Below are 16,389 nucleotides of genomic sequence, written 5' to 3'. Positions count from 1 at the left end.
ATGTAGTAATAGAGTATCCCAAACAAATCCTCGTAACACCGGGATTGCAAGGACAAGATATGTGCCGAAACTGCTGTTTTCGGTATCTCAACCATATCCCCAAGCCGCGAAGTCATTCTGACAGTGCTGGAGGCCTTTTGAGCACAATCCGACGGTAAGAGCCGCTAGCTTGGCTATTATACGACGGATCACAATGGTCTATCTCCATCGAGCACAGTAAGAAGAGCAGTAAGAATCGACATGAAGGTGCCGGCACCAACAGCGAGTACAGTAAGAAGGATACGACCGCTAGCGTGTACTTCATTCGGACGAGTCGTGAAGCATCAAATGTAATCCAGTGTAACAGGGTCGCCTATACTTCACGCTGGTATCAGTGATTGGAAGGTGCAAGAGACTCACATATCATGTCGATGGCAGTAGGTGAGACTGATCACAACAATTCTTGCCAGCACTACCTTATGCGTCTAATCCTGCTACGGCCACTAGCATAGTATACTACGCCCTTCCCACGCCAGTACGCCCCTAGCTTTCCGCCATTCATTCGCACGTACACGCTGCGTCAGCAAGCACTTGATTCTCAGACCCTCAACCTCAAGCCACTGCCCACCTTCCCAACCTCGCACACCCCGCAGACTTTACACACTTTACCCTTCCACTCGGGCAAGAACTTGCTTCCATCGAACGGACATGCCACACTAGCGTCTCCAGCATAGATCGGTGTAAAGGAAGCCGCACACAAGTCAAACTGGTTGAAGGAGTCGAATTCGATATCCAGAGCATCCGTGGGTGAGCGCTCGGCTGTAGCTTTGGTTTTGCGGGCCTAGATAGCAAGATATCAGTAATAAGTTCCTTCAATGCTGGGGCAGGACAATGCTTAGACTTACCGTCTCCTTAAACTTGACATTAGTCCCCTTCTCAATCAACGCATTAGCGAAACCCAGCGCAGTACCCAACTGCTTGTTCCTGCTAGCAAAGTTCATCGCACTGAACAAAGCCAGAGTTTGATGCTGTGCCTCCATCTCCGGCACAGTGAAGTAGGCGCTCAACGCCAAAGCCCGCTTCCTCTTCGCCTCATCCAAACCACTAATGTCCGCGCTCCCACCCACGATCTTCCGACGCTCAAGCTCCACACTCATGGCGATGATGTATTGCGCCGCTGTGTGGATTGCGGCTTGCGCTTCGCTGACTTGAGATGGCGAGGAGACGGCATTGACCATGAGGTAGTGGAGTGCGCGGCGGAAGTGAGGAAGGCCTTCGTCGAGTTTGTTGGCTTTCATGGCGTTCTTGCCGGTCGTCAACTCGATAGCCTGAATACTCTCGAGGTCTCGCGGGATCAAGGGCAGGATTTTCCTCGAATCTGTCTCATCTACTGTCCGGCGTATGAAGTTGATAAGAGGTGGCATGCCAGGATTAGCAGGCAAGAACGTCCTGCTCGCAGCGTAGATCTCCAGGAAACGCTCTTCAAGAGGCGCGAAGTTGACAGCGCCAATTTGGCGATTGAGAAGATTCATAGCGCTGTCGAAACTGCCTGCTGCGGCATGGTCGGCTGCAAGTGGGCTGTTACGCGTCCAGAGATCGGCTTCGCTGCTACCTGCTCCTCCTGACGTCTCAGCACCGACATCAACGAAGTCTTCTGCTTCAGCATCCGGTATAGCATCGTCACCCATATCCCAACCTGCTGCCGCATCGTCGTCTTCGCCATCTTCGGCTGCGAAGCCGTTCTGAGGCGCCTCTTCATCCGCAAGCAAGTCCTCTTCACCGTATCCGTTCGCTTCTGGCGCGATTGTCTCATCACCATCGGCCATGAGCGCCTTTTCGAATGAACTAGCGCCTGCTGATTTTGTAGGCCAGTTTGCATTGTGTGTAGGAACGATAGTTTGTGGTGGCTGTACAGGCTTGCCGAGCTTCGGCAGATTCACTTGGTCTTCTGTCATACCACTCGCTTCCAAGATCTCCTGACATTGGTCGTCGAGTCCGTGAGCTTTAGCTGTGAGGTAGGCGAGAGGGTACTGGTCGACCTCTTTGAACATATCTATCCGGTTCTGCACGTCACTCAGGTACAGCGCGTTCTGAAACCGACTTGTCATGTCGCCACGATGCTCAGCGATTTTGGCCATACGTTGTAACTTCTCCTGGTCGCCAGTAGTGAGGTAGAGGAATGAAAGCTTGTCGAAGTTCCGGAGCTTTTGGTACGTCATCTCCACGATCTGGTGATTACCATGCGCAAGAGCTTCTGTGGACAAACGTTGCCAAAGCTTCGGTCGGTCGAGTTGTTTCGCCATCTCAACAGCTACATCAAGGTTGCCACATTCGACGGCAAGCTCGAACCGGGTCTGCGGGTCTTGCACGAACTGAAGAGCAATCTCCGGATAGCCCTTCTTTTGCAAATACGAGATGATACTCTGACCAACCAAGCTGGATGTCTTGATGATGTTGAGCATCTCGTCGTAATGGCGTTTGACAAGCGCGAGCTTGAAGCGGTATTCAGTGGGATCAATGGTGAGCACTTTCGGCTTGGCGGCGCGGTCCAGGCAGTAGACACTTCGTCCCTTTACTCGGACTAGGTAGAAGGTGTGCTCGAGCGTCCGTACGATACCGTTGTCCCCGTTCATTAGAGTATACTTGATGTGGTTGAGGGTCGAGTAAAGCAGTACTCCAGCATCGTCCCAGGTTGCAGATTTGATTCGAATCGTCTCGTGTAGGGTGCTGACCTGCTCAAGAGCCTTGTTGACGATTGTTACGTTGTGCTTACTGAGCAATGCGGCGTGTAGACCATCTCCGGACCAGACCACATACTTCACACCTGCTACCGCCAGCTCTGCCAGCTGCTTCTTCTGTTGAATATCGTACTGGTAGACATGAGTCGCAGTCACCAAAAGCAGGCAGCCAGGTCCGCCATAGACCATGTCTGTGGTGCCATGCGGAGGCTTGATCGTCTTGGTTGTGGAGTTGGTAAGATCCTTGATGTCGATTTGCTGGTTCGTCTGGTTGAATACTGCGAAGCGATTTCGTGCGACGAAGACCGCTGCGTTGCCGTTGCCGCGCAGTACATTTGTCGGCTCCACAGCACCAGAAGCATCTTTCGGCAGATTGACAAGCTCGTACGAGCCGCTGTCTGCAGGTGTGGTGACCAGCACAGATCGCTCAGCAGGGTTGTATGAGAGTGTGCGAGGAGGCGTCCATGCACTGCCAAGCTTCTTCAGAGACAGCATAGATGGACTCTCAACATTCTTCTGGAAGTCGTATGATCGCACGTGCTTGTCCTTCGTGATGAAGAATAGCTGATTCTGATGAACTGCACTAGCAGGTCGCTCGCGCTCAAGCTTGAAGACCATCACACCATTGTCGTGGCCAGCAGCGAACAGGTTGATCTCAGGATGTGCTGCAATCACCCAGAAACGGTCGTTCTCGCGCTTGAATGACTGCACAGAGGTTCGCTTGTTCAAGTCCCAAACACGAATCGTCTTGTCCTCGCCAACAGAAAGTATGAGGTCCTGGTGTGGGTGGAATAAACAAGCCGAAGCGTTTTGAAAGTGGCCACGGCAGGTATCCACCTCCCACGCTTTCGTCTCACTCATCCTCCAAAGCTTCACCAATCTATCGTCGCCAGCTGAAACGATGAGTGGCAGAGTCGGATGAAATGCCACCCAGTTGACGCCACGATCGTGACCTTCCAGTACGAACTTGACAACTGCATCCGTGTTACCAAACATATCTGCCTGATTCTGGTTTGCTCTTGCCATTTGATCCTCGAAAGAAACTGAAGTAGGTGCTGAGTGCTTCTTTCGCAACCCTGAAATGTCCCACACCCTTACAGACTGATCGAGAGATGCGGATACGATGAGGTCCTCCTTTGGGTGGAACTGTGCGCACATAGCGTAGTGGTTGTGACCCGTCATCGTGCAGACTGCATTCTGTCAGCATTCCAATACTATCCGAAGTTAGCTTTCCACTTACTCAGTGACCTGTTCTGCCAGTTCCATATCCGTATAGTCTGATCATCTGAAGCTGACAGAATCCATGGCAGCTCGTGATGGAAGAACACTGTCCGTACATAGTCCAAATGGCCATTGAGTGTGAACAAACACCTCCTCGTCTGATATGACCAGACCTTGATCTTGTAGTCATCACCTCCGGACACAAACAGCGGCTGCGTCTTGTGGAAGTCAACGCCCCGGACTGGTCCATCATGCTCCTCGAAGCGGTCTATAAGCGTGCCCATGCGGTAGTCCCATAATTGGATAGTCGAAGAGTGCAAGGAGACAAGGATCCATGGCCGTTTAGGATGGAAGGCAATGCCTTTTGCGCGGGAAGATTTCGACTCGAACTTGGTGAGCATTGGTTGTGTGGAAGCCATGTTGAGGGGCTGGTCGATGGGAGCCTCAGCTCCAATGCATTGGCTCTGCCAAGTCGGTCTCGTCGGATGGGAAGGGAGCACTTTGACCAGGAAGGGCTTGGAGTTTATGTGTCTTGGTTGCTATCTTGACGCCAGTGTTTACAATTACAATAATGTTTCTGTTCATTCGCAAGCTGTCCCTCTCCCCATATTTCCCTGGCTCGTCAGAGCCAAGCATTTCTAACGGGATCGGCCGCCACCGTCCCGCTATTGACACGTGCAAGAACACTTCACTCATTTTTTACACATTAAACCATCTCCAATCAGGATACGAGCTGTGTCGTGTCGCGGAGCACTGTGGAGCTGATATGACCGATCTGAAAGGCGAAGAAACGCGTCTGCGCCTGTGATATGCCGCGAGGCAAGGCAGGCAGAGTTGTGGTAATCTGCCCAGCTTATCAGACTACCCGGTAGAGATTCTAATCGCCTGGTACACATGTTCCTCGTGCGCCCTGATGCATTCATCTTTTTCCAAGGTCGCCCTCGTGCTGCCTTGATATGGTTGCTGGTCACACACGCGGCTCCAGATCTTTGATATCGGCGCGGAGGTCGGCCCGCAGAACTAGATAATGCACCTCGTGCATAAGCGCCTATTGTCCAGGCGATTCTTAATGACTCGTTGCCCTCTTCCACTTCTCCTCTACATAACCCGCAAATAGGCTACTAGCTTAGCATACGTACACCATTGACGCATGGGAAGATAGTCAATCCTGCTTGACGACACTGCAAGCAGAGCGTTACGATCGTACAGATCGACCACTACCACACTATACACGAACACAAGCATCTTAAATTTATCTATATCTACCAGAAATTTGCGTAGCACATCCCGCGACGAGTCCTTTCGGACGAAACGACAAGTGCTGTAGTATCATGCTGCAATACCGGACTCACTGCTGGCTGGCCTCGTAGCCGCCTATGGCGGCATATAGCGACCAACGTCTTGGGAGGATATCACAAACCGGCAATGGCAGTGGGGACGCGCTGCCCTCGGGGAGTTGCAACTATCGGGACCTTGCCATTGGTGTGCAGGCTCCAGTGTGCGGCTGCAAGAGATTCTGGCTGAATAACGATCACTACGGCGGGCATGTGAGTCAACGCGAAAGAGTATGGTGCTTCTGTGGGCATCACGCGTGCTTTCATGACGCATCAGGTCAAGCTCAAGGGATCGGTCGTGCTTCTCTAGGCAGCATATTCAACTCGCCACCTAAGGTCGTAGACGCTCCTGCGTCTCACGGGCGAGAAGTCGAGCAAGCTGCGCACCAGTCTACACCGCAGCGACAACCGGCTGGTCTAGGCATCCAAGCACCTCAGTCGATCGATACAAGACTTTTCAACGCACTGAATGCTTTTGCACGTAATCAAGACGATGGTCCGCCATCTGATGGCTCATCGAAGCTGCCCAGTACGGCGTGTCCAAGCATAGCAAGCGAACGTCGACCAAGTCCGAGTCGTGTGATGTTCGAAAGGAGCCAGTATCTGCGTCCTATGGCCCCGCCTGTGCTCATCCCACCTGGAGAAGCGCAAGCCGGAAGTGCCGACGAGTATAGCGCTACGGAGGTTGCCACCCCTAGTATTCGAGGTACGCCAGATATTCATGGTCCGGTTGCCATTGGCTCACAGGCACGGATCTCGCCGTTTCGCTTTCCGACAGTACCTTCCCAGCTTATGGGCACGAACAAGGCTGCCGAAGAGCCGTCATCAAGCCAGCGACACCCGGTGCCAGGACCTTCGCACACGACGCCTTTCTCTCCACTTAGCTACATTCAGACCGTACAGCCGTCAGTGGTCGACATGGAAAACGTGCTTCGAACACTTAGCCGTCGTGTTGAAGTCCTCGAAGGCATGTCCTTTTCACAAGTACCGGTTGAAGAAGTCCATGAACGCTTCGAGAACATGGATACAAGAGTCCTTGATCTTGAGGTGTGGCGCAACTATGCCGAGTCGATTCAAGCAGAACAGCAATCGGCTGAAGCCAGTCAACCTAAGCGGAGACGACTCCTGCCAAGCGAAGACAGCTCTTTCAGCTCAGAAGGTTCTGCCTTTGATAGTGCTGCAGCCGCACATACAGAGGCTGCTGTACTCGCCACAATAGCTGCGAATGCTGAGACTGTGCCACGTATCGATGCGCTCGAGAGACGAGTCATCGACCTCGAATCCGCTTCGTTGCCCTCGTTCACCAGACCTTGGCATGTGCAAGTTGTGCTTCTACCATGGGGTCGTGCATTGAGCGGCATTTGGTTCTCCGCCATTGATGCCACGCAACAATCGGTGAAAGCGTCGACGCAAATGTCTGAGGAGTGGACTATGCCGCAGACTAACGCGAAGCTATCTTTCACTTCGGCGACGAGCGGCGCATGGACTACCGAGTCAATTCAAGCCTGGGCAAAAGAGGCGCAGAGTTGGCTAAGCCCAAAAGCGTGCGGGCCCAGTGGCACTGTGTTCCAACGCCTGGAGAGCCGGGGATTCGTGCAGGACATCACAATCACAGCATCTGACTCCGGCCACATCTTGAGCGCCATTAAAGCAGCATTTGATACAGTACTACTGAACGACAAAGAGAACGAATGCACTGATGCAGACACTCATGCGCTGAACGAGCGCTTTATACCTCTGCGCAAGATCAGAAAGTCTACTCGTCTTCGCTTCCTATCTCCCGCGGAAATGGTTACTTCTGCTACCTGGACGGCCGGCTTCTTGGATGATAGTGTTTGCATGAAAGTGACCGACGGTCAACGACGACTATATCTCACCACACCCGAAGCGTACCTGCAGAAACAAGAGGAAGGCTGGGCATGGCCTCAGCTACGACAACTTCCCATGTACGACGCTGTGGCAGATGAGCATATCGCGCAAGCTACGAGTGCCGCCATCGAAGCGTGTTGGACGTATAATGATCGTCTAGACCAGCGTATTAGTGCCGCTGCGTCCTTTGCGGCGTCACAGAGCTCCGAGCGACTGCCTGAGGGCATGACAGTGATTACGACCACAGTGCCTCAATTAGTCTCTGAGCAGAACGAGGTCGACACGGCACGCGACGAGCAGAACGCCAGCCCTACGAGGCGACAACGAACAGTATCACTGCCTGCTTCTTGCTCTATCACAGAAGACATTAGAATTCCAATGCCCAAGCGACGAGTAGCTTCTTTCGAGACGACGAGCTCCACAGCCCTACGGGAGACACAACTTCTTGATACGATGGCCATCAAGAGGCGCCGCATCTCCATCTCGCCTGAAGCCGAACGCAAGGGCGTAGGCCTCACCCCACGACCCTCACGAGAACCACCATCACCCTTCATATCCGAGCTCGAGCACGCTGGTGATTTGTACAGCCATGGAGGGACGTCCTCATCCCTTCGCCATCAGCGTGGAGCTACACCTTTCGCTTACGCCACGCCGCATAGCAACAGCAATTATGTCAGTGGGCGTGCCGAGCAGTTTCCCTTCCAAACATTATCGTGCGGAGATACCGAGGCAGATACGGATATGCAGACTGTGCCGATGAGTGATGGCATTGACGACGGAGACGAGTGGCAGGGTGTCGGCGAAGCCGGGGAGCTGACACTGAACACTGATGCAGATGCGAATTTTGACGACCACGACCCAAGCGATGCCGATGAAGAAGATGAGCTGGACGAACAGCGTCCATAGACCGCTCGTCCTATTATCACCCGACTTACGAGCTCGAGCCGGGCGAGCTGGAACGGAGGAACTGGGATTCGAACATATATAAGCAAGGCGTTGGTGAGCAGGATACATGTGGACCATGGAAAATGGTCTGAAGCATTTTCAGCGCTGCTCATTCAGGCTGGCGAGGCCGTATTGTTGCCCGCCGGCCGTGTAGAAAGAACAGGACATCTCTGATCATTGTAGCTATATTGCTGACCAGATAGGGCTTAGTTAATCTATACTCCAATCAAACATAACGAGAAACATCAGGTCAGGCCTCTTTCAACCTCTCCAAGACGCTACTTCCTCCATCGGTCTTTTACCGACAACACGCGATAGAGTCGTGACTCGGCAGTCGCGCAATTCCCGCTTCAGGATCCTGGCTGAACGCGTATGCGGCCTGGATTCTACCATCTACATGAAGTTGCGCAAACACAGAGCTCTTCGGCACACGGCAAGTACCCCAACGAGCATGGTTCTCCGCACCGAGTGCATATGCAGGTCTGCGAGGGTTACAGCTTGGCTGCATCAGTGTGGGGAAGTTGTGACAGGTACGTGTGCTGCCGCTCTTCGGAAGACCTAGGCTATAACAGCTGATGAGTACTCCCCGAACGGTCTTCTAGGTTATGGCGCCGAGCCGTGGAGCTATTGCTGCCTTGCCCGCTTCTTTGTAACGACGTCTCGTCCACCTTGGAGTTCATGAAGAAGCGCGGCCTCGATGGCATAGCAGAGTGAGATCTTCTGAGCTTTGCTGCTGTGCCGCTGCTTGATATGCTACAAGGTCACGAGTGAGCCAAGCTCTATGCTCGGCCAACTTGAAGCAGAAAATCCTAGGCTTAGCATTGCTGCGGTCATGTTGATCCTTGCTACGGCATAGTTCGCTAGGGATTGAGGTCTCCTCTGTTGCTTGGTTTGGACGAGCAGTACTTCCGCGTATCAGGAAAACACTAGACCGGCTCACGGCGGGATCAGGCTATGTCGCCCAGCTTAGAGCTACATGAGGATCATCCACTCCGCTGGGACGGACGAAGCCTTCGTCTAGGTGCTCGCTCGCATTCACGCACCCGGCCCGCGTAGGCAGCAGAGCAATGCCATCCACTGATAGCGGTGCTCCCGTCAGCACCTCTTCCTTGAGCTGTTCACATCGAGACGTGGAACGGCAGATCAATACTGCTCTTCCTGGACCTCACCCTGGAGCTACCATCCGCCGAGTGTCTCGACGTGCGGGGCTTCGTACTTCTTATGGTCGTGCAGTCCCGCGAAGTTCCCTTCTAATTCCTCTTCAAAGGCCTGCTATTGCTAACCATTGATCAGGTACATTTGGAGATCGATCCTGATCATCTACAATGACGATACCCGACGAAGTTGATGTTATTGTGTGTGGAGGAGGGTAGGTCTCGAACCAAGGGAGTGCGACCTTCTCAACCCCTTGAGCTCACATATGTCGAAACAGATCATGCGGCTGTGTGGTGGCTGGCCGTCTGGCCAACGTGGACCACAATCTCCAGGTTCTACTGCTGGAAGCTGGAGAGAGTAATCTCAACAACCCGTGGGTGAGTTATACTCGACACAGGCTTGCAGAATCTCGACATAGACTGATCGAGGCAGGTGTACCGCCCCGGCATCTATCCGCGTAACATGAAGCTTGACTCCAAGACGGCTTCGTTCTACTACAGTCGTCCGTCTGAGTGGCTTGGCGGCCGACGAGCTGTCGTCCCTTGTGCCCATATCCTAGGCGGTGGCTCGAGCATCAACTTCATGATGTATACACGGGCTTCGGCTTCTGACTACGACGACTTCCAGGCTAAAGGGTGAGCACTGGTCGTCCCACGTTGAGGTCAAGCTGATAGCGCACCTAGCTGGACCACGAAGGAACTGATCCCGTTGATGAAGAAGCACGAGACGTACCAGCGTGCCTCACAGAACCGAGACATTCATGGCTTTGACGGCCCAATCAAGGTCTCCTTCGGAAACTATACATACCCCATCATGCAAGACTTCCTGCGTGCTGCCGAGAGCCAGGATATCCCCGTCACCGACGATCTCCAAGATCTCGTCACTGGCCATGGTGCTGAGCATTGGCTGAAGTGAGATCGCCGCGGAAAACCAAACGGTTGCGATACTTGCTGACGATGACAGGTGGATTAATCGTGACACAGGTCGTCGTTCCGACAGTGCTCACGCCTATATCCACTCCACCCGAGCTCACCATCAGAGTATGTCCTCGACCCATTTCAGGGACTGCTGCCTCCTAGCTAATGTGTTCCAGACCTACATCTCGTTGTCAACACCAAAGTCGAGAAAGTCTTGATCGAAGGCGACCGTGTAGTTGGTGTCAGGACTGTACCAACCAAGCCTCTCAGCCCAAGCGAGAACAAGCATAGGGACTACAAGGCCCGCAAGTTCGTCATCGTCAGCGGTGGCACTCTAAGCTCCCCATTGATCCTCCAGCGCTCTGGTATTGGCGATCCTGAGAAGCTCCGCAAGGTTGGTGTGAAGCCAGTCGTGGATCTTCCCGGTGTCGGCCTCAACTTCCAGGACCACTGTACGGCGACCTGCAGACCTTTGTGGATCTCAGCATGACGTACTGACTCATATACAGATCTCACCTTCTCCACCTATCGTGCTAAGCCACAGGTCGAGTCGTGAGTACCCTAGTGTCAATAGTCTATAGGATATACTGACACAGACCAGGTTCGATGACTTCGTCCGTGGCGATAAGGAGACACAAGAGAAAGTCTTTAACCAGTGGAACATCAACGGTACTGGACCGCTGGCTACCAACGGCATAGATGCCGGCGTCAAAGTCAGGCCAACTGAGAAGGAACTCGACGAGATGGATTCGTGGCCGTACCCAGAGTTCAGGAGTGGCTGGGACTCTTACTTCAAGGACAAGCCGGACAAGCCGTAAGTACATAACTATTTTACTTGGCAGTGAATACGAGTTGACCCCGTCAACAGCGTGATGCACTACTCTGTTATCGCCGGATGGTTTGGAGATCACATGCACATGCCCCCGGGCAAGTTCTTCACTATGTTCCACTTCCTGGAATACCCATTCAGCCGAGGTATGGTGTCGTCTCGTCTCCAGCACGTCCGGTGATCAACGATGACTGACTCTGCCAGGCTTTACCCACATTACCTCTCCATCCGCGTACGATTCTCCAGACTTCGACGCAGGTTTCATGAACGACAAGCGTGACATGGCACCCATGGTATGGGGATACATCAAGTCTCGCGAGACGGCTCGTCGCACGGATGCCTATGCCGGTGAAGTCACGAGCATGCATCCGTTCTATGCTTTTGACAGTCCTGCTCGTGCCTTGGATATGGATCTCGCCACCACCAACGCCTATGCTGGTCCTAACCATATCACATCGAACATTCAGCATGGTAGCTGGTCCATGCCACTGGAGGCGGGCAAGGCACCGCAGGTTAGTTGGCTGAACAGCAATCAGCAGACTGTGAGAGAGGATCTGCAGTATAGTAAGGACGATCTCGGGCATCTTGAAGAGTGGGTTAAGGTGAGTGGGAGTCCTTAAGCTGCTTGACACTGCCCCTCTCTCGATGCTAATGCGTGATCCAGCGTCACGTCGAAACTACCTGGCACAGCCTCGGTACCTGCTCCATGGCTCCTCGGGAGGGCAACAGCATCGTCAAACACGGTGTCCTGGACGAGCGCCTCAACGTCCACGGCGTCAAAGGGCTCAAGGTTGCCGACCTTTCGATCTGTCCAGACAACGTCGGCTGCAACACTTACTCCACTGCCCTTCTGATCGGTGAGAAGTGTGCCGTGCTAACTGCAGAGGACCTGGGCTACTCTGGCAAGGCATTGGACATGCGTGTGCCGGAGTACCATGCTCCGAGAGAGACCACTGGGTTGTCGAGGTTGTAAGTGCTTGTTGCTTTACAACCGGGAATGTGATTTTTGTTGTCTAGTACACCTCAAATTGCCATTATCATAATCTCATCGCATTACCTTGCATCTTAAGTTCTTGCCACCACATGATATTCTACAACACGTATCGATACGTTGGCCCATAATTCTCCACACCCTGCTGTACGCTCGCCTTCTCATCACTGTCGACCGCCACAGCAGCCCTTGCCCGCTGCTCCTCCAACGTCCCATGCTCACGATCTAGCTTCCTGTTCTCCCGCACCAGAAGCGTCCTCAGCCCAAAAGCCAAGAGCGTCGTGAAGAATAAGAAAGCAGCACACACCGAATGGCCTTCAGTATAGTACGGTCCAGTCGTCGCCGGGTACACCCTCGTACCAAGCAAAGGGCCACATTGCCCTATAGTGTTGGTAATGACGAAGCCAAAGCCACGTCTTGTGTCGTTACCCTGGTTGTTGAATACCCACGGCAGGATGTTAGCTATCAACGGAAAGACACCACCGGCGGCAAGAAAGGCTCCGGCATACCGTACACCTACGCTCTTGCTTGCGGCGAGCATAACGTAGCCTATAGCTCCGACCAGAGACATGACGATGATGGTCAGGCCACGCTGCTGTGACCGATCGGCGATGTATGTCGTAGCGATCGTTAGGATCCAGGAAAGAAAGTATGGTGGTGCGGAGAGACCTTGTGCGTTGACTCCCGAGAAACCCATCTCCTCTAGGATTGTCGGAAGGAAGACAGGAAGGGATGAGAAAGCGACGTTGGTGGAGAAGTACATGAGTGCCGTGAACCAAGGCTTGAAGTCGAGTAGCGTGTCGAGTGTATCCTTGAGACTGATACCGCCGATGCGCTCGGTCTTGCCAGATTGCCGCACTCCACGCGCGAGAGCAACACGCTTCTCATCTTCCGTGAGAAAACGAGCTTTATGCGGGCTATCAGGCAGAAGGAAGAACGCCACGGCCGCCATCACCACAGTCGGAGCACCTTCCACAATGAACAAAAGCCTCTAGCTAGCAATCGCCTCCTGCTTTCCGGACGTAATGCCATAGGCCAGCACACCCGCAAAGCACGTCGCGAGCGGCGCACAAGCCAGAAATATCCCCGTCCGGAAGCCCAGTTCGTGTCGAAGGTAGAAAAAACTCAAAAGGTATGGAATACCAGGTCCATATCCTTCCTCGAAGGCTCCAAGCAGGAAACGACAGACCATCATCCCGGACCAGCTGGTTGTGGCGGCTTGGCAGGTACTCACTGCGCCCCAGCCTAGGACCACGAACCCGGCCCAGATGTGAGGAGGGAAGATTTTCCAGAACATGATAAGGAAGGCGAAGAGGATGTAGGAGATGTAGAAGATCTGGACCATCCGATTACCACTGCCAATGGCATCTATCCTCGATCTCCCTCCCGAGCAGGGCTTCGGAGGCCTACCGTCAAGAGCCATTGATACTCTCCACTAGACAAATCGAGATCCTTGGACATTCCCGCCACTTTCGCATTGCCTACCAACACCAGAATCAGCTGATGCCTGTCAAGAGTACCATATATCTGTCCTTAAAATGGATAGCTCACCAATGTTACTGCGATCGAGAAAGGCCAAAAGATAAAGACCCGAGACCAACGGAACCAGATTCCAGTCCAGTTTCCTCACCACACTCTTCTCCAGCCTCGCGAGTTCTGCCGCGTCTGCGCCGTCTAGATCAACGGCATGGGCGCCAATGGCCGCGTGCTCGATGGGCGAAGTGGCATCGCCGTGTTTCTCGATATCCGCCATAGCAGTTCAGTTTCAAGGGAGAACAGACGTTGGATTAGCTAGACAGGGTCTCTGGTCGCTGGATTCCAAGAGGCAGCGAGAGGATAAGTAAGAGACCAATGGAACAGTATGAAATAGAGTGTGAACGGAAGAAACGAGAAACAATGGCACGTAACATAGTCTTCGTGCCGTTCACTTTCACCTTCACCTCAACTTCACCACCCGGGTATGAATCTTCACGAGACCAACCAGAGGTCGTCTGATGACTCGTCTCGAGTCCGAGTCTACGCCATCACATCTGTCTCCATGCCGTGACATCCGCTCCTCAGACTCCACTCCCAGCATTGCAAGTCCAAGGCTTGGTCTGGATAGCCAAATTCCAGCATGTGCGGTGGGGGCTTAACGGGCTTTGACGGCGGGGGAAATCGGCATCTTAAGCGCGCAAGAGGACCCGTCTCGAGCAAGGGTTGGAGAGAGAGAGCAAGAGTAACGGATGGCGCTCTGATGATGGGGCACGGGAAGAGACAGATGTGGTGACTGAGGAATGCATAGTGTGGAGAGACGAGAGGGCAGACCTCCCAATTGGACGATAATTTGGGTGATGCAAGCAAGCAAGCAAGGTACATATTCAACATCCTCACGTGCGTAGATACATAGATCACACAATCGCCACAATGCAGGAACGCCGTCGCCAGAATATCCAACCCATGTCGATCAGAAGGGCCTCACTCACAGCACACCCCAAAACACCACCCCGAGCATAGCAGCAAAACTCCAAGCCATCAAACCACTACTCCCACCCACCAAAGCACCAGCCCCCGACTTCGTCCCATTCCCCTGCCCATTCGCACTCCCGTTAATCGTCGGCGTCTTCCCCAACCCGCCCGGTAAACCCTGATACCCAAAAGTCAAATTCTGCGCAATACTCTGATTATAACACTGCCCGTTGGCAATATCCAACCCGGACAAATCCTCCGCATTCACAAAAAACATGTACATGTTCTGATTCAACCCTTTGAATCCACTCGTATCATAGGGAAACTTATCCCCGTCGTCCGTGGCGCTGGTGTTGCGGAGGAAGATACATTGGACTTGGCCCGGGTAATCGGTCACGAGCTGCGGGTAATCCCTCATGACGTCCGAGTTGGAGGTATCGGCCACGAGGATGAATTTGCGCTGGGGAAAAGTCTGGAAGACCTTGTCGAGGAGGAATTTGCGGATGCTGAGGGTGGCGGTAACGTCGGAGAAGTTCAAGGGTCGATCGTCGAAGGAGCCGCCCGGGTAGGTGGAGTAGATGAATTGCATGTAGTTGCGTGTGACTTGTTCCGGGGTGGTGGTGAGGTAGTGGAAGTGGGTGTTGGGCAGGCTCTTGCTCCAGTTGGCGTAGATGTCCGGCATGTTTTGCCATGGGACGAAGGGGCGGGCGAAGGAGTTCAGGAGGCCTTGTTCCGGTTCGTAGATTTTGGTGATGCGGAGGATGTCGTCGATGTCGGAGATGATGGTTAGGCCTTGGTTGGGGACGAGGTAGGCGGTGCCGTTGCCGAGGGGGGCGCCGTCGACGTAGGTGTTCAGACGCTGGACTTGGCTGGTTGTGTTTCCTGGTTGGAGGCCGGCGCTGTTGATCTGCACGAATGCGTCGAAGTCGCCTTCGGCGGTGGTGTTGAGAGGAAGGGTGACATCTTGTGTGCCGCCGCTTGGTGTCACGGCTCCTCCTCCGCCAGACTCGCCATCACCACCTGTGCTCTGAGCAGGCTCGAGGTGGATCGTGTTCACACTTACATTTCCTTGCTGGACGATGAAGATTTCCGCGGTCAAGTTTCGGGTTTGGGCTTGTTGGTCGGCGGGCAGATCCTGGACGCTGGTGCCGTAGATGAAGAGTTTGTTGGCCAGATCATTCAAAGTCTGCTCGCTGGTGTTGGGTTGTTTGTAGACATTGCCGTGGAACCTCACATTCCACCCCTGATCGGTGAAGTTGGCGTAAGGGGAGATGTTGAGGACATTCGTCGGCACAGCCGCAAGCTCCGAGTCACCGATGCCCAGTGAGCTCTCCACCGCTTGTCCTGTTGGGAAGCCCTGAAAGAAGTTGGGCACACCGCTGGCGACGTACGAAGGGATGCCAGAGCCCAGTCCGCTGAGCACCGAGTTGATGTCTCCCTCGACCGAGCTCAGGATATCTCGTCGATGCTTCACCGTCCGACTCGGATTCCATTCGGTGGGCGCGGGAGTGGTACGAGCATCGTGGGGTGCCACTGGGGAGCACGCAACCAAGACGGAGAGGGAGGCAGGGAGGAGGAGTGATCGAAGGGCGAGGGAGGGCATGATGAAGAGCAATATGTACACGAAGGGTATTCCGCAATGGAGACGACAGTGCTGTACGGTGCAGAGGAGGCGTGGAACAGGAGCACACACGATCTATCTCCAAACAAACTGTGGGAGAGTGGAAGGCGTCTCGCTTCATGTCACGCGACCGCGCTAGGCTAGTAGGAAGTAAATAGTGGGTTAAGCTTTCCGATCAACCTGAAACTGGATACTATGACATCGCCGTGCATGTTCAGCCACATTATTTGACTCGTGTCAGTGGTCCGCGGCGCCACGATTGATATCAGCAGCATATACCACCGTATGTCAGGCAAGAAGGCAAAGGAATCCATGCATTCTAGCCAGAAGCGTGTCCGATGC

At 53.7% G+C, this 16,389-nt stretch overlaps 6 protein-coding genes across 6 annotated transcripts; 2 read left to right on the top strand and 4 right to left on the bottom strand.

Annotated features, from left to right (window-relative positions):
* Window positions 1–577: 577 nt before the first annotated feature.
* LTS14_009447 (uncharacterized protein) lies at window positions 578–4,357 on the bottom strand (the record flags this gene model as incomplete). Its single annotated transcript, XM_064842129.1, has 3 exons — window positions 578–820; window positions 885–3,907; window positions 3,958–4,357. 3 exons carry the CDS (start codon window positions 4,355–4,357, stop codon window positions 578–580), a joined length of 3,666 nt encoding a protein of 1,221 aa, XP_064690337.1.
* Window positions 4,358–5,314: 957 nt separating this feature from the next.
* Window positions 5,315–8,047, top strand: LTS14_009446 (uncharacterized protein; the record flags this gene model as incomplete). The annotated part of the gene is made up of 1 exon (XM_064842128.1): window positions 5,315–8,047. The coding sequence occupies one exon, from the start codon at window positions 5,315–5,317 to the stop codon at window positions 8,045–8,047; it is 2,733 nt and encodes a 910-aa protein (XP_064690336.1).
* Window positions 8,048–9,411: 1,364 nt separating this feature from the next.
* Window positions 9,412–11,960, top strand: AOX1 (Alternative oxidase, mitochondrial precursor; the record flags this gene model as incomplete). The annotated part of the gene is made up of 11 exons (XM_064842127.1): window positions 9,412–9,455; window positions 9,519–9,618; window positions 9,674–9,876; window positions 9,925–10,152; window positions 10,205–10,281; window positions 10,335–10,610; window positions 10,668–10,710; window positions 10,760–10,972; window positions 11,027–11,133; window positions 11,192–11,589; window positions 11,652–11,960. The coding sequence occupies 11 exons, from the start codon at window positions 9,412–9,414 to the stop codon at window positions 11,958–11,960; spliced, it is 1,998 nt and encodes a 665-aa protein (XP_064690335.1).
* A 118-nt stretch (window positions 11,961–12,078) lies between these two features.
* Window positions 12,079–12,930, bottom strand: LTS14_009444 (uncharacterized protein; the record flags this gene model as incomplete). Its single annotated transcript, XM_064842126.1, has 1 exon — window positions 12,079–12,930. One exon carries the CDS (start codon window positions 12,928–12,930, stop codon window positions 12,079–12,081), a length of 852 nt encoding a protein of 283 aa, XP_064690334.1.
* A 39-nt stretch (window positions 12,931–12,969) lies between these two features.
* On the bottom strand, window positions 12,970–13,731 carry LTS14_009443 (uncharacterized protein; the record flags this gene model as incomplete). The annotated part of the gene is made up of 3 exons (XM_064842125.1): window positions 12,970–13,314; window positions 13,389–13,459; window positions 13,530–13,731. The coding sequence occupies 3 exons, from the start codon at window positions 13,729–13,731 to the stop codon at window positions 12,970–12,972; spliced, it is 618 nt and encodes a 205-aa protein (XP_064690333.1).
* Window positions 13,732–14,439: 708 nt separating this feature from the next.
* Window positions 14,440–16,029, bottom strand: LTS14_009442 (uncharacterized protein; the record flags this gene model as incomplete). Its single annotated transcript, XM_064842124.1, has 1 exon — window positions 14,440–16,029. One exon carries the CDS (start codon window positions 16,027–16,029, stop codon window positions 14,440–14,442), a length of 1,590 nt encoding a protein of 529 aa, XP_064690332.1.
* Between the last annotated feature and the right edge of the window lie 360 nt (window positions 16,030–16,389).

Source organism: Recurvomyces mirabilis (genome assembly GCF_035927965.1).
Source record: "Recurvomyces mirabilis strain CCFEE 5264 chromosome Unknown scaffold_31, whole genome shotgun sequence".
NCBI classification, from domain to species: Eukaryota; Fungi; Ascomycota; class Dothideomycetes; order Mycosphaerellales; family Teratosphaeriaceae; genus Recurvomyces; species Recurvomyces mirabilis.
Note: the sequence above shows the minus strand (reverse complement) of the source record. Positions and strands in the feature narration are given on the sequence as shown.